The sequence below is a fragment of the Myotis yumanensis genome, unplaced genomic scaffold (assembly GCF_028538775.1).
Source record: "Myotis yumanensis isolate MYYU_CA2020_CCGP unplaced genomic scaffold, mMyoYum1.0.hap1 SCAF_18, whole genome shotgun sequence".
NCBI lineage: Eukaryota > Metazoa > Chordata > Mammalia > Chiroptera > Vespertilionidae > Myotis > Myotis yumanensis.
In genome coordinates this window covers 28,190,557-28,210,344 of record NW_027223769.1, presented here as the reverse complement: position 1 = coordinate 28,210,344, position 19,788 = coordinate 28,190,557, and the positions used below count along the sequence as shown (strand labels likewise).

The 19,788-nt window shown below is 56.6% G+C and overlaps 1 protein-coding gene across 1 annotated transcript in view; it reads right to left on the bottom strand.

Moving 5' to 3' along the window:
* The window catches only part of ATP6V0D1 (ATPase H+ transporting V0 subunit d1), a 40,049-nt gene that overhangs the window by 7,672 nt on the left and 12,589 nt on the right, over positions 1-19,788 (bottom strand). The window contains exon 2 of the mRNA XM_070398524.1: positions 6,426-6,597. Coding sequence (XP_070254625.1) covers positions 6,426-6,597 — 172 coding nt within the window. The remainder of the gene's footprint in view (positions 1-6,425; positions 6,598-19,788) is intronic.

Genomic DNA, 19,788 nt, shown 5'->3' with positions numbered 1-19,788 from the left:
GCGGCAGAAGGAAGAAGCCACAGCTCCTGTCCTGGCCTGACCCCCACTCTCCGCCTGCTTGCTGCTCCCCCTGCTCCCACCCGGCCCAGCGCCCTGCTACAACCTCTGCTCTCCTGGGCTTGGGGCCAGGCAACTGCCCTCTCTCCGCCCTGTCTGGCTGGGTCAGCTACAGGATATGTGCTGAGAAGAGACAGGCCCCTTCCCTAACTGAGGGCTTCAGGCAAGGCCCATCTGCAGCTATAAGCCAGAGGCCCCAATGCCAGCCTTCTGACCCCGACCTAATAGCCGGCAAAGTGGAGGCACCTCAGAGAGCTCTGTGCCTTGGTCTCGGGCCCCAGCCTGCATCTTCTCTACCCTGGACAGCACATCCCTCCTGCCCTCATGCTTCCAGAATATCATGGACCCCAGGACCATGCTACACACCACACCACCTCCCGCGACATTCCTGCTTGCACCTCATCCAGCCCCACTCTAGCCATCATGTTCCCCGAACCTAACGCTGCTCTTTATGCTCCCACAACACACTGGGCAGGGAGGGAAAAACGAGTACTATCCATCTGATCCCACAACCACCTGCACCATCAGCTGTCGGAGGAAATAAGGCACAGAGTGCAGGCACCGGGCCCCATCATTGCATAAGGCAGAGGAGCTCTCTGTCCCCATGGCCAGTGTCCACACACCTCCACCCATGCCTAGGGTTCCCATGCCCTAGGGCTCTACATTCCCCATCAAGCCTTATCTTCTCAGCGCGATCCACACACGTCAGTCTTTGTTTTCTAAACCTCCCCACTCCTTGTGCCCCCTCTGAGGGTATTAGTTTATGTTGGGAGTGGGGCTGGGGTCAGGGCCCAAGGGAGGTGCCTCCGGGTCCAGCCCCCCCTCTTCCCCCAAGAGGAGAACCCTGTGGGAAGACTCCGCCATTTGGCGTTGCTGCTATCCCTCCAGTGATGGGGAACAGGCCAGTTATGACTCACTTTTCAGCCTTGACAGCAGATGTGGGGGCTGGAGGTAGTATCCCCTGGCTGCCCCCAGCCTCTCCTGCTAGATCTAGCTGGGCACCAAGCAAAACGCTGAGCCAAGTGAGGGTCACTTGCGATCACACCCCCCAGCCCCTTCCAGGGCCCTCTTCCAACCCAGGCTAGGCAGCCCGATGATCCTGTGCCAGGTCCACCCTTCCTCCCCGTGGGTCAACCACATGGTTACAGCGGCAGCCCCCGATATTCTCCCCTGCCCAGTGACAGCAGAATCTTCCTTCCTGGGAGAAAGGAGATGACACTGGCCCAGCTGTCCGCTTCTCTCCCAAGGACTTGAGCAGCCAGGGAAATCCTCCTCCTCCTTGCCTGGCTTCAGCAGCTGCCTCCCAGCCCCCAGAAAGCCGCTCCACCAGTCCTCCCTTCATTTGGCCTCACTAGAGAGAATGAGGTTCCAGCTGGTCAGCGTCTCCCTCCAGAGGGAGACAGCTGGGGGGTGGACAGGCGGCTGCCCGCCAGGCCAAAGAGGCCCTCGTGGGATGGGAGAGGGGCAGTCTGCAATCCTCTGCCCAAAGGCCCTCCCTCGCCCTGTGTCCCTTAGATTCGAAGATTCAGCTCGGGCCCACAGGAAGCTCGGGTTGGAGTACAGGAAGACACTTCCTCCAAGAAGTCTTCCAGAATCCCCAGGGAAGCCCTGTCCCTCTGTGTGCCCTTTGGCGCCACCTGCTGGAGCACCGTGGCTTACTTCCTGTTCTTACCACCCAGCCCTGGGGGCCAGCCTGGCACTGGTGAGAAGGCCATGATGACTAGGTACCCTGCCGGTCTATCCATCCAAATCTCTCATCATACCAACTGCCAAGCCTCAGTTTCCCTTCTGCAATCAGAATGACTGTAGCGTGGCCAATAGCAGAACTAGAGAGGCCCTGACCTTCTCATTAACATGGTGCCCTAACCCCAGAGGCGCAGGTGCGTCCTCCCACTTGACCTGAGCCTTCTGGGCCTTGAAGGGCTCCTGTGTGCTCTTCCCAAGGCTCAGGAAACAGTGTAGGTACTGGCTTTCCCTCAAGGCAGGAACAAGGTCAAGCCCAGGGCCTAGAAACCCCAGCAGGTCTAGATCCATAACCCGCAGAGACTGTGCCATCAACCCAGAAACACTAGTTGTGGACAGCAATGGCTGGAGGGCCCAGACAGGGAGGAAGCCTATCTGGAAACCTGATGCAGCAGGGCCCACGGCTGCAACCACGTGTCCTGGGGAGAATGGCCAGTGTGCTAACAGGCCCACTGGGCACTTGAGGCCATTGTCCTGGGACAAAGCTTCCTTCCAGCTGCCCACTCCAGGCTGCTAACACTGAGGCTCCTGGTCCACCAGAAAGATGGGTGCCATGCCAATGGGTACCTGCCTCAACCCCTTTCAGCAACACCACTCCTCATTCCTGGCTTGAGCCAGAGTAGGGGAGGTGGAGTGGAGAAGAGCAGCCAGGCAGGTAGGAGTTAAATCTGAGACACACCATGAGAGAAAGGAGACTCCAGGATCAGGTGGGGTTAGCGAGGCCACTTGGGAGAGCGGGTGGCCAGAGCGGAGGCAGTGGCCTGGCGTGGGGCAGACAGACCCTAAGTGAGAGGTTCCTCTGGAGTAGGCTGTCATCAGCCATATGGTCTTGAGATGATTCAGCTCAGTCTCCTGCAGTAACATGTACTAGTACCAAGGGCTGCTTCCAGGCCCAGCCATTAACTTGCTGTGAGACTTGGGATACAGCCTCTAACCCCATCTGATCCTGGAGTCCTCTCAATTCGGAGAAGCCTCTTGTGACCCTTAGTTCTATTTGTGGCAGCTGCTCACAGGCCTCTCCAGGAGCTATCTACACCACCACTGGCACCCACCCCACTGCAGCCATGCACCCCTCCTGCCTCCTGGCACCGGGCCTGGCCCAGAGCTGATTCTGGTCATCTGTGGTGGCTGACGGCTGGGTGGACACTGTCTCTCACCAGGGGAGGGCAGGGGAAGTCTTGAGCTTCTGCTTGCACACCTGCAGTGACAAGGAACTCACTGCCTCCTGGAGAGCCTTTTCCTGCCACCCTGAGGCAGCTCCGAAGGCAACGAAGAGATTCTGAGGGATGGAGATAAGGTGACCTCTGTGTGTGGCTCCTAATGAGGCCTGGAGACCTTGGCCACATGAAAGGCAGTGGTGACTTTAGCCAGGGCCTTGTGGTAGAGTGATGGGTCTGCTGCAAGCGGACTGGAGGCTCGAAGGGTGTTGGAAGGTGAGAGAACAGACATTGAATGTAAAAGTTTAGGCCAGCCCTGGCCAGGTAGCTCCATTGGTTAGAGCATCATCCCAATACACCAAGGTTGCAGGTTTGATACCCAATCAAGGCACCTACAAGAATCAACCAATGAATGCATAAATAAGTGGAACAAAAATGGATGGTTCTCTCTCCCTCTCTCTCTCTCTCTCCTTTCTAAAATCAATAAACAAAAATTTAAAAAATAAATAAAAGTTTAGGCCCCAAGAGACGGGTTTTTTAGATGCTAATGGGCAGAATCCAGAAGGGAACGTGGATGCACAGACAGAAGTGTAGAGGACTGACCACTTGGGGTCCAGCGAGTGGGGTGAGGGGACAAAGGACATTGGCAGTAGGACCCCAAAAAAGAGGAGAGCACCTCAGCCACTGGATTGGGGTTGGAGGTACAGATGCAGCAATGGGAGGTAGACCGGCCTCTATTATCTCTGTGGAGCAGGAGGTAGGTGAGAGAGAAGGTTGGGGGACCGGGAGAGGGATGGTGTTTAAGATAGGGAGGTGGTCTTCCCACCCTTGAGGGGGATGCTCCAGGGGCTGAGTAGGGAGAGCCAGCGGCTGGCTGGGCAGGGACAAGTCAAGGCCAACTGAGCTGGTCTGTGTGCATGTCTGGCAGCTGGGTTCACCCGCCCAACGCCGCTGCCGGCTTCCCCAACTTTGCTCCCAGCAGCGGAGGTGGGGGAGGGTGCCTCCGGGCTGGAGGCTGCTGGGATTCCTCCAGGGCTGGGGGGCTGCCAGCCGGGTGGGACCATGAGATGGGCAGCCAAGAGAGCTGCGGATGTTGGCAGAAGAGTGCTCGAATGATGGACCAGGGAACCTCAGCTGGGGAGGGAGGAAAATGAAGAAAGAGAGGCAGCAGGGGAGGAAGCAGGGCCTCGTGTCCTGCTGAGTCCGGAACCCGTGTCCCACAAGGGACTAAGAGTGGGCTGCAGCGCCTGAAGGCTGTGGGTAGAGGGGGGGTGTCTGACTCAGCGATTTCAAGGGTGGAGCAGTTCCAGGGGGTGACATGGTCTTGGGCAGCCATCGGTGGGGGCGGCTCAAGCGGAGAGCAGAGGAGCAGAGAGATGACGAGGTCATGGACTAAGCAGCCACAGGTTCAGACAGGCTGACACGTGGCTGCTGAACTCTTCCCGAGTGAGGGAAAGAGTAAGGGGTTGGGGAGACTGTAAGCCACAATCACCCGTGAATGGAAGGGGCGGGAAGTGACAGCCTGCCACAGAATAGCGCTTGGCTGCTCTAAGCATACTTGGTGCTTACAGCCAACCTCCAGCAAAGAGCTGGCGGCTGTGTGGCCTCAGTCACGCTCAGAGCTCTCTCCAGCTTCATGGCCTGGCAGGCAGAGACCAAGCCTCTAAGGGCACCAAGACAGGCCGGGGGCGAGCTACATAGGCAGGTGGCCAAGCGGGATGCAGGACATCTGCCCTCTGACCACTGGCATGGGGTTGGGTCAGGCCTCCTCTGGCCAGCCCAGCAAGAAAGACCAGAACATTCATCAGGAAACTGGAGGAACCTTGTGCAAATAAGATGAAGGCCAGGCTCTGGCAATAAACACACAGTTTCCTTGTATGTCCTCAGCTCTGGCCTTGAGGCAAGGGATACACAGGCCCAGGCTAGGGGCTGACTGACAAATGGGGTTCCGTGACATGATTCCCCAATGCTACAGCCCAAGACACACCTCATCTCTGAACTCCTGCCCCAGGAGGACCATGTCGGTTGTACCTTTTTTTTTTCAGTTGTACCTTGACCGGGGCTAGGGCAGTGATTATGGGTCAAGTCAGGACAGCAGGGGGCCCCTGGGCACCAGCTGGGCACAAACTTTCTTTTTATTATAAGTAGAAAGAGTACACTGTAAAGGCCCGGGCCGGGTAGCTCAGTTAGTTAGAGCGTCATCCCAATACACCAAGGTTGCGAGCTCAATTTCCAGGCAGAGCACATACGAGAAGCCATCAATGAATGCATAAATAACAACAAATTGATGTTTCATTCCCCTGTGGAGAGAGCCTGCTTCCCAGCCTGGGCAGGTTCCCTGAGCCCTTTGGGTGTCCCAGCCTGTGGCCTCTGCCTGAGGTTGGTGCTCTTATGGCTGCTGACAGCACTTGACCTAGTGGATCGTGAGTAAGTGGCTGCTCCTGGGGGTGGGGAGTTGGAGGGTATCAGGCTAGGCAGCAGGAATCTAGCCCTGTCCCTGCAAAGACAGGGCAGGTATGTCAGGTCTCAAGGAAGAGGGTGAGGACACCGCAATCAGGGAATGGGCAAAGCAAGGTGGTGCCCAGGAGAGTGCCTGGAAACCTTCCTTCCCACAACTCACACACACTCCACCAGCTCAGGGCAAACTCCTATAAACCAGCCTCTGACATGCCTCTGCTCACCACGCGTGAGGCAGCCACGTGGACAGAGGCCCTCTGTTTGTCCATCAGGCCCTGGCTCATGGTTCCTGGGCCGCCACTGCACAGGGGTCTCTCTACCTCCGTTTCCAGAAGTACACCCAGCGAGCACAGGTTGCCTTGTCCAAGTGCCCTCCCCTAGCCTGCAGGTCACAAGGCCCTTCCTCTCTCAGCACTGCCAGGAGCTTCGTGGAGGCAGGGCTACACCCAAGGGTTAGACAATGGGGAAACTGGGCAGTCAAGGGTCGCAAGCATGGCGGCCTGGCCAGAACTGGAAAGGCAGCCAGGTGTTCAGCTTCTACTCCCAACCCCACCATCCTTTCTCCCTGAAACCCAGGGCCATGGTCAGAAAGCCTGAATGGTCCATCCCATGAACCTGACTCTTCAGAGCTCTGCCCATCCCTGACCCCTGATCCCTGACCCTGACATGGGGGTCAGGGGCCCAGTGAGTGTTCATTGTGGGTGCTGTGAGTGAGGAAAGGGTTCCCCACCCCAATCTCTGTCAGACCAGTGGTGCAGGGAAAGGGGCTTCATCCAGCACCACAACATGGGATACGTGCCTGCCCACCAGTATCCTAGCCAGAGGTGAAGTGGCTGGTGACCCTATTCTATGGTTGTGGCCTGGAGGTCCAGTGTTACTGAATGACCAGCCCAGCCATTAGCCCAGGAGGACTCGACAGGCAGCTGACCTAAGCCATGATGGGCCAGGTCCATCAGATGCAGCCGTCCTGCCCAGCTGGGGAGGAGGCGAGGCACTGCAGGGAACACTCACGTAATGAAATCCAGGAAGCTGGCGAGCGGCTCATAGGCGTGGTTCCTCATGTGGCGGAACTCCACCACCATCTTCTCCTTGAGACGGTCATCAATGACGGACACTGTCAGTGGTGATGCCTCGTTGGCCAGGAAGTTGCCGTAGTCAGTGCTCTGCAGGTGCAGCTTCAGGTCTGAAACCCAAGGGTGGGGTGTGAGGGCTGGCCATGCTGAGTCTCCTCATCCCGACCCCGATTCCCGGCCCTAGCCTCTCCCCTGGAGTTGAGTCCTGCTGCTCCCCTAACTTCCTGTCTCCACCTCCACCTCCCTGTTGGCTCGGGGCCTACTCCAAAGCAGTCAGCCAAGGCCCTGGAGATGCCCCAGACCCTTGGGCCATGAGCCAGTATACTGTCCAAGCACAGTACAGGCTAAGCACAAGTAGAACCATTGTTCCTCCAAATGACAAGGCCGGAAACTCCAACCTAAGGTGCCATTCACAAGCCTTTGAGGCCCTTCTGCATGGCAGGCTCTGGGGTGACCCTAACCAGGAGCAGAATAAGGCACACACCCTGCCTTCCACAGCCTCCGGGCTAGTAGAGGAATCCAGCATACCCCCCAGGCAGAAATCATACAGATGAAATAAAGGACATGCCGTAGCCCTGGGGGGAGAGTGGAGAAGGCACCAAGATAGGACTGAGAAGGCGAGAGGGCATGCTAGGCTGGGCCACAGCAGAGGGCAGGGACAGGAAAACACACAGGTCAACAGCCAGGAGGCTGGTGTAAGGGAGCGGTCACCAACCGGTGGTCTGTGAGGTCTGAAAGGTTGGCGACCACTGGTGTCAGTGACAAGTGGCCTAGAGAGCAAATGTGTTAGGTGGAGAGGAAGCTGGAGTGGCTGGAGCAGGCAAGCCAATCTCACAGGCTCTCCTGAGCTCTTAGGGACAGTGGTGAGGAAAGGGAGGAAAGGACTGAGGAAGGACAAGTGAGGCCCAGGGGATCAGGGCAACAACCCCACAGTCTCCCGCTTTTGCCCGTTTCCCACTGCCCAGTCTGTTCTCCACACACAGCCAGAGTGATCTTCTTAAAGCACCAAACAGCCCACACCACTCGGTGAAGCAGCCTCCTCTCAGGGCCCTTCCTGTCCCCTGCCTGGAAAGTGAGGCTCGCTCTTCAAACGCCGCCTCTTCAGAGGCCTCGGCTGCAGCCCCGTCACCCTTCACTTGTGCCACTTTTCTTTGTAACACACATCCCCTTGCGCACAGGACATATAAGCTCCATGACAGCTGGGACTTTCACTGTGGCGGCCTAGAGTCTAAAACAGAGTAGTTCTGGTGCATTTTGATGCTCAGTAAAGAGCTGTTGAATGAATGAGAGCCTGGGCAGAGGGTTGGTGAAGACAGCACAAGAGTCACTCCTGAAATTTGAAAGGGGACACTGGCAGTGATGGTATACCAAGGACGGTGGCTGAGACGGGTCCATGGGCGCATGTATGTGTGTATGAAGGCTCAACAGCCGGAGCTGCCTCTGCTTTCCTCCACTGGTGAGGTTACCCAGAGGACAGCAGGAAAGGTGACCATTTCCACCAGCCCCCCGACCAAGGCCTGTGTGTCTGAGAGCCTAGGAGGCCATGCTATCCTGGTTGCTTAAAGAAGAGTAGGGCATATAATCCACCGACAGGCTTAAGGGACCCCTGTGATGCCCCTCCTCCTGTACCCCATCAGTGCTCCCAGCCTAGAGTCAGATGTGCTAAAGGAGAGATGGGAGAGCATGTGGGAGGGGGTGGGGGGAGGGAGGAGTACACCCCTCCCACCTGCATCTCTGGGTGGCACCCGGGAGCAGGCAGCACTCAAGTCCTCTGCGGCTCCTGGGCACACACAGAGTGAACTTTAAACTCATGAGGCTGCGGGAGGCCTTCACCATCGCTCTACCATTCACGCCTGCTTTTCTCCCATGGCCAAGCTAAAGGAGAACAGAACTAAGGGCAAGGTACAGCAGGGAAAAGCCGACAGTCTCCTGCTCTGCCACATGGATCCTGCTGTCTTTTTGCCCAAAGGATTGTGCACACTCCTATGTTCTCACCCCAGGCCGTCTGCCCGGGGCTCTCCTTCTCCGCATCCTCACCAGTCAGGCCATGGCCCACTTATGCCTAGAATAAGGCACAGGTGGGAGGACAGGTGAGACCCAGTATTATTGCTCAGTAATAATACAGTTGTTACATTATTTGATTATTCATTTGGCTGTTACAGAAAAATCCTTAACTGTAACTGATGGTTGTTGATGTAATAGTATATCACCTGGCCTAGCTGGTTTGGCTCAGTGGATAGAGCGTCGGCCTGCGGACTCAAGGATCCCAGGTTCGATTCCGGTCAAGGGCATGTACCTTGGTTGCGGGCACATCCCCAGTACGGGGTGTGCAGGAGGCAGCTGATGGATATTTCTCTCTCATTGATGTTTCTAACTCTCTATTCCTCTCCCTTCCACTCTGTAAAAAAAAAATTCAATAAAATATATATATTTTTAAAAATAGTATAGCCCTGGCTGGTTTGGCTCAGTGGATAGAGCGTTGGCCTGTGGACTGAGAGGGTCCCAGGTTCGATCCCAGTGAAGGGCACAAAAAAAAAAATAGCATATCACCTGTATTTCTACTTTTAATGGGCTTTATGTGCTAGATGTTAATATCCTTGACCCTAGGCAAGGGCAGAAGTTCTTTTAAAAGAAACATGGTTTACTTGCATAAAACTGATCAGTTTTGAGAGATTGTTAGTGTCCTTGAAGTGGTTTTTGTAGGTGTGAAACGAATGGTGAGAATATGAATTGGTCCCTCTTATTCTAGTAATTCTAGTACTAGAGGCCGGGTGCACGAATTCATGCATGAGTGGGGTCCTGGGGGGGGGGGGCGGATTGCAGGAGGTTGGCCGTCTGGCCCCGCCCCTGATTGGGGTTGGGGGTCCAATTGGGGGAGAGGCCGTGGGAGTTTGTGGGCTGAGGAGCGGCGCGCAATCAGGCCCCCATGGGGCCGGTAGGCTACCGCAGTGCGTATCATAGCAACCGGTTGTTCCGGTCATTCTACTGTTCTGGTTGTTTGGCTTTTGTATATATAGATTGAAATTAAGTCTAATGAATTTATCAAGTCATGTTCATGCCCTGATTTTATATACTTTCATCTCTCAGTAAGTACTGCGATACTTGAAAGAAAAGTGGGTGGGTGTTCTGGCCTGGGTACAGCAGATGCAGATGCTCAAATCCCCACTAGGGGAGGCTGTGGAGCAGACAGTAGCTGGAAGCCAAGCCTGGCCCAAACCTGTCCACTTCTCTCCCCTTCGCTTACTCAACAACTCCCCCACCGCCAATTACCCTCTCCCCTCTCCTACCCCCACTAACTCCATCCAACACATGGCCCTGGCCAGGTGGGAGTCAGCACCCCCAACATAAGGGGGAAGCAACACCCACTTTAACTGGAAACAGATGAGGCCCTGGTGAGTACCTAGCCACTGCCAGGAGCAGCGTGTGTGCTGGGCCTCCCAGGCATGCCCATTTCACAGACTCAGAAAACAGAAGTCAGAGGGAATATGAAAACTGACCAGAGTCCAACAGTCAAACACAGAGGGGCTGAGATGTGGATCAGGCCTCATGGATTCTGTCCATCCCAACTCTGGTCTCCTCTCCTCCCTTTGCATCCTTGACCACATTCTCCCATAGCCCTTGGCCCAGGATGGGCCTTCCAAATATACACCTACCTGCCCAGACAGACTTTAGTCCTACAAAAGCTGGCAGGTGGCAGAGAGGCCAGAGCCTCCACCTGCATCTCTGGATGGCACCCCATGACCTCAGAGGCAGCCTGGACACTCACTGTCCACCTGACAGAGGCCTTGGCCTGTCATGACTCATTGGCGAGCCTCTCTGGCATCACTTGTGGTATCAGCCATTCCTCGAGAAGCTAGGGACGTGTGCATTTAACCTAGAGAGTAAAGCCGAGGGGTGGGCTCTCCTTTGCAGCCCCTTCCTTCCCGCCCCTTCCCGGGCTTAGCACAGGCCTTAAAGCAAACCCCCTGTGCCTTGGCTGCTTCATTTTGCTGACGCTGCATCTGGGGAAGCCACGGCTCCCAGCACTGCTGGAAGGCAGACAGCCGGGTGGTTTCTGCTGGCGTTTGTCAGATCAGAGCAAACCCGGGAGACTCTACCGAGAATCCTGCCCAAGGCCTAAGAGTCTTCCTTACCAGGAAACTCATTTTTAAAAGTCCCCAGGGACACTGTCGAAGGGCCGTTCCAGACCACTTTCCCTGGCCAAGCCTCGTGTCTCCCTGTGACCCAAGGAGAGGGGACAGCCTGCCAGCCAGGAAGGCGACTCGGATCCCTCAGCTGGGCCCACACAGGGCTTCTGAACCAGCTCTGACCCTATCCGACAAGCTGGCGGCTGGGCTGTGGAGGCAGCCCCAAGCCCTTCAGACAGTCCTCAGGGCTGGACAAGGCCCGTTAGAAACCTCCCCACCCCATCCCCCACCCCCCCACCCTCAGCTTCCTGCTCCCTCTGAGGGACGTGAGGAGGAGGGGGTGTGACTGGGGGGTGGGATCTGAGCACAGGAGGAGAGGCCTGGAACTTGTTGAGAGCTTCGTGGGAGACCTGGCCACCCAGCCCTGGCCCAGCCCCCGAGGGCAGCCGAGGACGCCAGGGGCTCTGGGAAGGCAGGGGCTAGTTCTGCTCTGCGCCTTGAGCTCAGCAGCCTGACAGCCCCAGTGATGGCCCCAGAGAGGCCCAGACATGCCTGGGCTGAAGCTGAGCAGTGTTCTGGTTAGCACAGACTCGGGGTACCGCACTGGTCTACCCACATGCCCAGCTGTCTACCCCAAATCCTCCCATCCGTGGCCTGGCACCAAGAATGTCTGGTCAGCTTGGATCTCACAGTAAAAGGCTTCCTCAGAGGACGATTTCTCATGTCCAAGAAGATGCTGCTGCTATCAGAAGTTCACTCTGCATTCTGACCTACATCCCTCCACAAAGGAAGCCAAACACAGCTTCCCAGTGCCACCGGCCTCACCTGAGGGCTGTGGGCCTGCTCCTCAGCACTCCTCGCCCTACCCAGGACCTTCCCACACCTCTTCCACTGCCCAGTTTTGCCTGTCCTGACGTTCTGGTGACGTTCCCCCAACTCCATTTCCGGGCGCAACCCAGGCAACCTCACCACCACCACAGGGCCCTTTTGCTGGGCTCCTGCTCCCAAGTCCATTCTCTTCACCATTTTAAGGCTGAAGTCCTCAAACGCGTTAGTCACCTTTACCCAGCAGCCCCTGTGACCCCAGAGCTAGGGCCCTGCCACCTCCCCACAGCCTGAGGCCCCATGCCCTCAGTCCTAGCACTGCTTCAGCCTCAGCCCTGGACTCCTGGGCCCTACCAGTGCTATTCTCCACCTAGGGTGGCCTGCCTGTGACCTCTGCCCCCAGCAAGTGCTCCAGGGAAGTCCACAGGATGCCCTAGAAAGAAGCCCTTGAAGTGCAGGAAACAGGGCTGCTTCCTCAGGCCCAGCCAGAGCAGCTGAACTGGAGGGCACACCCCAAGCCTGGAAAGTGAGAGCCCCTGCCCCTCCTCTTCCACAGGCACTGCTGTCCACCCTGCGGTTGCCTGTGTCAGAGACCATGGCTGCGGCTCCAGCAGGACCCAGCTGAGCTCTCCGAAGGCGCCTGGGCAGGCTGTAGCCCAACACCACCTGGAGTGGCTCTTCCTCCCAGGGCTCCTAGGTAGGACCACACCAGATTCAAGCTGGCCCCGCAGTTTCCATCTGTCCTTCCACCTCCTGTCTACTCCTCAACCCAGGACTTCTGGTCCAGGACCCCCCAGTGGTAAAGCCCTGATCCCATCTGGCACCTCTGATTACAACTGCAGCCCTTAAGAGGGGGCATGGGGAACCCTAGCCTGATCTGCACTCTCTGCAGGACAAAGTGTGGGCTTGGCAGCCAGCCCTAGCCGAGCCTTGAGAGGTGGCAGCTGGGCAGCCCTGCTCTCCATCCACTTTTTGAAAGCTTTCCCAGATCCTGCCAGCCCTGAAAGTGATCTTTCAGCCCCTCCAGAGCTCCCAAGGGCAGGAGGCACGTGGCCTCGCTAGCCCCCACACCTCTGCAGCCCCTTCCTAAGGGCCCTAGGAAGACAGGAAGGGAGGGTCTTGGCCCCACTCAGTCCAGGGGCCCAACAGGCATCGAGGCAACCCCTGGCACAGTATCCTAGGCGGGGCAGCCCCCTGCTCTAGACTCACCCATGGCCTCATGGCCCACGGAGGGACCCTGCTGGCCAGCTGGCCACGGCAGAGTGTGAGAGGACAGCGTGTTCCCAGACTTCACTTCTGCTTTTCCAGAGGTCACTCAGCAACACTCTCCTGGGGAGCTCAGGGGTTTTCAGGAATTGCGGCCCGCTGAGTGAAACCAGATGTGCAGACATGCTCCCTAGAACCCAGTGTGCCCATCCTGCCACTCCCTGTGAGGGCGCAGGGCACTGTAGCCGGTTATACCTCTCCCCTGGCCCAGGTGAGGGGTCTGCTTTGAAGGGACCGGGCCTGGGCTCTGGCTCCAATACTCACTCTGCCCCCTGAGGCTCTCGGATGCTGCAACTTTGGGGGCTCAAAGCAGGGAAACTCAAACAGATGCACAGATGTGACCAGATGGCCAGGCTGGTGGCCCGACGGAGCCAGAGCCCCCCCACCCTCAGCGAATGTGCTGTGCCTGAATCTCCTCCCCAGGCTCTGGGGGTGGGTGAGACCTCTTCTTCATATCAGCTCCAAAGCAGATGTGTACACTGGCGGCCTGGCTTGCAGGGTCAGAGCACTACATCTGGAGCTCCCAGTGTGGGAGCCACAGCATGGAAACCATTAACTCTGGCTTTACCTGGGGCCTGAAGCACAGGCTAAGCATCCTCTTCGCCTCCAGGCCTCTGCCAGAGCCCATGACAGACTCCCTGCAAACCTCATGCAATACCAACTAACCGAGTCCCAACTCCTCCTGTCAAATGCAGTTCCTCTTACCCTCTCTCGGGTGCCGCCTGCCATTCCCCGTCCAGAGCTTTGGCACTGCCCCTGCCTCCAACTAAGATGTCCATGGCCTCTTGCCCTAGCCAGTGCAGGGCCCACCCATCATCCCTGCTGGTCGCTACAGCACCAGGCTTCCTCTGCAGCCCCGTTTTGCTGGATCACTGGTCTCAGGATATTACTTCTTAGGCGGCTCAGTGGGGCAGGGGAGAAAACCTGGGCTTTGGAGCCAGCCTCCTGGGTTTGAATCCTATCTCACAGCTTGGCCCTGAGCAGCCTGTGGAATCTCTCTGAACCCAGGCTGCAGGCTGGTCACCCAGTGAAGGTCCCTATAGTGCCCGCCTCCCAGGGCACCCGCCACAGACCCTGAACAGAGGCAGTGCTACAGAGAGGACTGAGCCCAGCCCCCCACAGTCCATCTCTCCGGGCAGAAAGGATCCCACCCAAAGCTTCCCAGCTAAAACCCTCAGCCCCTGGCAGGTGCTGGGTGCTTGACTGCAGGCTGTTGCTCAGGCTGTCCTACTCAGGGCTCCACAGAATGCCCCTGCCCTCGCTTCCCGTGGTCCCTTTCTGCCCCACGGGCTCAAGCATGTTCTCCTCCCTGTCATGAAGGCTGCGGGGGCCTCGTGCAGCCTGGGCGTGCAAACACATAGGCCCTACTCTGCTCTCTCCTGGCAAAGGAACAACAGAGCTGGCTTGAAATTTGGGACTCCTGTCCCCAAGCCCACGTCACCTCACCTACCAGCAAGATCACACAGAGCTATGGGCAGCCCCAGGGACTCGGCAGAGGTAGGACCTAACTCTGCACCACCTGCTACCCCTGGAGCTGCTGCCCTGGGGGCCACAGGAGCAAGCAGGAGGTACAGCCAAGGGCAACCTTTGCTCCATGGGAAGCCCCTGGGCTGGCGGGCCAGCAGTCTTGGGAAGAACCTGGAGTCTACTGCTGGCACAGCCACATGCAAGCTACTGGGTTTCAGCTGGTGCAGGGCAGAGCTCCTCCAGGGAGAGGCCAGGAGTTCTCCTTCCTCGGTCCCTAAACCAGCATTTTATTTCATGCCTGAGGCCTTTCAATGAGGTGAAGCATTTGCAAAAGGGGATGGGACTGATCTGCAGAGGTGGCCCAGCTGATATGTGGGGCTAGTGACACCACCCACCAGCATATCAGATACAGGGATCGAACGGGAGTGTCACTCCCCATGTCCAGGAGGCAGCAGGATGTCTGACCCAGGTTCACCACCCTTCTCCCCGCTCTGAGACAGGTGGCAGGTGATAGCAGAGCCACATTTAATTGCCCTCATGCTCTCCAGAACACCTCGTCCCTGTGGCTGGAAGAATGAAAGCATCTCTCATATCCCATGAGGAAGTCAAGCTATCCAACAGTCAGGAGGGTGCCAGGTAGGGAACAGTCCCATGTGCCAAAGGGAGGGGCAGAACTGGTTACAGCTGCACCCAGGGCAAGTTCCAAGAAGTTCTCTGTGCGGAGATCCAGAGAACCGTCGAATAGCCCCTCACCAGGACACCCCACCCTGGCTCCACAGGACGCGTCTCAGGACACAGGACTGGAAGGGCAGCTTCCCTATGTGTTGCTCTGCCACAGCCCCGCCTGGGAATCAGGAGACCCAGCCTCACCCTGGAAGGCAGGGGCCACACCTCTGCAGCTGCCACGTACTTTGACCTTGAGTGAACTCTTTCCTCTCCAGGTCTGCCACTGCAGTTATAGAACCTGGAGGCTGCAGTGAATCTGGGGCTGCAAGGAAGAGCTTCTTGTCATTTCCCCAAAGATGGAAGCTGGCCTGAGTGGGAGGGAGAGAGGTAAAGTGGTCCGGAGTGGCCAGGTGCCAGGCCACCCAGGGAAGGCCAGCGGTGGCAATGAGCTTGCTCAAAAGCTGGCCCATGCCATGGGTGGCTCCTGGGTCTGCTGGCCCTCAGCGCCTGAGCAGCCCTGCCAGCCCTGGATGCTGGGCTTCTGTTCTACGCTAAGGAAAGACACTAAAGAAAGCAGCAGCTCCCTTGCACGGGGGCAGGGCAGTTTTATGGCTCCCAGAGGCTGCTCACAGTGAGATGAAGCCAGGTCAGGAGGGATCCTGGCTGGAGCATCCTGCCAGCTCCACGGTGCCTAGAACCAAAGCTATGGAAATATTCATTTTGCTTAGACTTAGGCCTCAAGGATGGGCTTACAGGACCGAGCCTCATCTGGGGCTGCGAGCCATGCTGCTCTCAGCACGAAGCCTCATCCCCTGCAGCTCACAGAACCTGGTGTGTGCAGCCCAGGCCAGGAGCAGAGCTGATCCATTCCATACCTGTGCCCAGCAGAGCCAAGAGGCTTGAGCCAGGCAGGAAGTGGCAGGAGCAGTAGGCATCCAAGCTGGTCCTGTATAGGGTCCCAGACCCCCTCACTGCACATGTTCTGCCATCCCCGTGTGCACACGGGTGGTCCTGAGGAGTGGCAGGCAGGATTGTGCAGGGGAAGCAGCAATAGGCCACATTAAGTGTAGTCAGCACTGTGGACCTAGGCCAGCCCCTGGGAGAGGGGTGGTCGCCTGCTCAGGCTGCCTCATAGAAGAAGCTAGGTCTGAATGATGTAAGCAATGGAGGAATGGCAATGACATGGAGCCTGGGCCAGGTCTGAAAGATTGCCTCCAGAACCCTCATTTCCCCTGGGCTTAAAGGTTTGAGGATCGGGGGCAACGGGGAAGCCACAACCCCATTTTCTGGACTTAGGGCCCTATGTGCCAGGTCACAGGTTGTGGCTCACCCATATTCCTCGTCTCCCAACCCTTTAATCTCCAAGCTAGACACCAAGTGGCAAGGCCTGGGGTAGTAACTACAAGGGCCCCAGAAGCAGGGCCTCTCTGACTGCCCGGAGTTGGGGGCCAAGCACACAGAGGCCTAATCCTTCAGTGAACAAATGAAGGATTACATCCGAGAATGTAGGGATTGCACAGGAGGAGCCAAGACGGTGTCAGGAGATCAGGAGATCATAGGCAAGCCCATGGGCCTCACCTGGACCCAGTTTCCCAGGTAAAATAAGAGGGTTGAGTAGGGTTACCTCCAGGGGCGTGGCCAGCTCTGATCTTTACCTCGTCAGACCCGGATCACACTGACTCTCTGCAACCCTAGCCCCCGAGGGTCACTCAGGAGCTCGAGATGAGCCCAGAGGCCTGGGTACCTATGGGGCAGCCCTGGCAGGACTGCCAGCAGGTGCAGGAGAGGCCCGGGGCTGGGGAGCCTCTAGCAGCCACCAGAGCAGGGCCCGCAGAAAAGAGCAGCAGCGAGGACACCACAGATGACTCCTCAGAGGGGAAAGCCCCATCCGCCAACGGAACACGAAGCCTCAGCTGAGGTCAAGGCCTGGAAACCATTGCCTGAGTGGCCAAGGTCTGGGCAAATGCCAAGGACCAGAAAAGCAGTGCCCAACACCGAGTCAGAGCTGTTCCTCCATACACCCCCTTCCCCTGCCACAGTCCTGCCTGCCACTCCTCAGGACCACCTGTGTGCACACAGCCCAGCCCCTCACGCTGCAGGGTGAGCTGCAGGGTGCTGGGTGCAGACAGGCAGAGTGGGCATCAGGCTTTGCAATAGCAGCCTGGCCTACTAAGCGCCTTTCAGGCCCTTGATCTTCATACTCTAACAGAGGAGGAAGGCCAATATTCCAGTAAAAAATAGATTTTTTTCCTAAAAAAATCATCCAAGCAGTAGGTGCTGAACGAGGCAGGAGCCAGGGAGGCCAATGGAAAGCACCTCCCCCACAAACTTGGGGTGCAGGAGAATTGTCATTCACCTGATAACAGCCCCACTGCAACATTATGTGTGTACCTAGAGTACCTATGGAGAGTTTGGGGTACCTGGTTTGGACCTCTTTCCAAGTCACCTTATATGCATGTACCTGCCACATACATTCCACATGTCCCCCAGAGAGCTGAAGGAGGTGGGGGGGGGGGGGGGTTCTGTCCTGAGGATGGCTTTTCCCTCTCCTGGAGGGACCACAGTGGGAGGACCAGAGTGGAGTGGTGCCTCTGGGAACCTAGAAAGAATAGCCCTGACCTCCTGACAGCCTCAAGCTCCTACTTGGTGCCCCCCACGCCCCTGGCTCATGGCTGGCAAGCACACTGCTGTAGCTGCTGCTCTGACTTTGAGAGCTGCCAGCATGACCCAGGTAGAGGGAAGTGAGGACAGCTTGAGGTCAAGGCTGGAGCAGCTGCACTGGACACCAAGGCAGAGCGCACTAGGGAACTGTCCCCTGGCCTTCCCCTTCCCAACCCAGGAAGCTGGGGCACAGGGAGAGGAGGATAAGAAGGGATGGACAGACAGGAAGACACCATGCCACGAGCCCTACTTAATCTAAGAAGGTCAACTGGACCTTGGGTGAAGGAAGTAGGGCTCAGGGAAGACACCTGGGGGACAACGACCATAGGCAGGTGCTGTCCAGAAAAGCAGAGGAGACCTAGCTTGGCTGACTCACAGCTTGGTTGTTCCAGCCTCAACCCCTAACCCAGCTCTCGGGCAGCTGAGTGGTCCCGGTGCACCATCTTGTGGCCAAATGGAGGATGGCACTGTCATCCTCTAACTCTAGCTCCCTCTCCAATTGAATCACTGCCTCCGCCCGAGGGAGTAGACTGCAGGCACCCACAGAGCCAAGTATGTGACATAAAGAAGAGGGAACAGGCCCGAGGTGGACATGAGTGTGGCAAAGCCAAAATGAGATGAGGTAGGCTTGAGTCTGGTCAGGAGGGATTGGTCTGCCTTGCATTGGTGGAGACAGAGGCTTCTGGGGCACAAGAATGAAGAGGACGAAGAGGAAGCTTGCGTCTCCTCAGGCCTCTACACTCTTGTTCTCCAGCTTGGCCAGACCCTCCCAAGTTTCCAAGTCCCTTTATCTAGCTCCCTACCCCTGCTTTCTATTGCCCAAAACTGCAACTAAAAAAATCAAGTGCTGCCTGGCCAGAGTGGCTCAGTTGGTTGAGCATCACCCAGTGCACCAAAAGGTTGCTGGTTTGATTCTCGGTCAGGGTACATGCCTGGATTGCAGGTTTTGCTCCCCGGTTGGGAAGCAACACTGATCTCTCTATCTCTCTCTCTCTCTCTCTCTTCCTCTCTCTAAGCATGACCTCAGGTGAGGATAATAAATACATACACACACACACACACACACACACACAGTTTAATCACCCAGAAACAGGACAATCGAGGACATGGCACACCCCTCTAAAATGGGGATCTCAGCTTCTCCTCTTCTGCACCTCAAAGCCTAGTCCCCTGCCAATACCAATAAAGCACTGTCACTCATCCAATCATACAAATACCTATTGAGCATTCACTAGGCACTGTGCTGCTGAATCCTAACAACCTGCAAGTAATTTGTTTCATTTTACAGGGGAGCAAATAAGCTTCACGGCTTAAACCACATGCTTAGCATCAGGCAGCTGGCCAGAAAGGGAGCATGGTCTGCCTGATGCCTGGCCTCACACAGAACTCAAGAAAGGCAACTCAGAGAGGCCCTAGGGCCCTGAGCAGGTACCGATGATTCACAAGAGAGACAATTACATCATGTTCATTTTTGATGTAGACCCTCCTAACAAACTAGCGTGTGTCTGGCAGCTGAGCCCAAAGCACGAGAACAGCCACAAGTTGGAAAAGGGGTCTGGGTGCTGTATCAGGCACTCTGACCACGGCGGGAAGGGTGAGGGGGTAGCCTGACAGGGGGCCCAGGTACAAAACTATTGGAAGCAGAACTGGGCCCTCAGGGACAGTTCTGTTCCATCTCATGACAAGTCTAACAGCCCTCATGCGAAACAGCTCCGCTATGTTCAGTGTGTGCTGCTAAGAAAAGAGAAAAGAAAACTAATACATTCTAGAAGTGTTTTATGCAGAATGTTTAAAATAAAGTGTTGGGCCCTAGTTGGTTTGGCTCAGTGGACAGAGCGTTGGTCTGCAAACTGAAGGGTTCCGGGTTCAATTCTCGTCAAGGGCACATGCCCAGGTTTCAGGCTTGATCCCCAGTAGGGGATGTGCAGGAGGCAGCTATCAATGATTCTCTCTCATCATTGATGTTTCTCTCTCTCCCTCTCCCTTCCCCTCTGAAATCAATAAAAATATATAAAATGCCCCTTTAAAAAGTAAAACAAAGTCCTAGCCGGTATGGCTCAGTGGATAGAGCGTCAGCCTGTAGACCAAAGGGTCCCAGGTTCGATTCCGGTCAAGGGCATGTACCTCGGTTGCAGGCTCCTCCCTGGCCAAGGCCCTGGTCGGGACATGTGCAGGAGGCAACCAATTCATGTATTTCTCTCACATCGATACTTCTGTCTGTCTTTCCCTCTCCCTTCTACTCTCTCTGAAAATCAATGGAAAAATATCCTTGGGTTAAGGATTAAAACA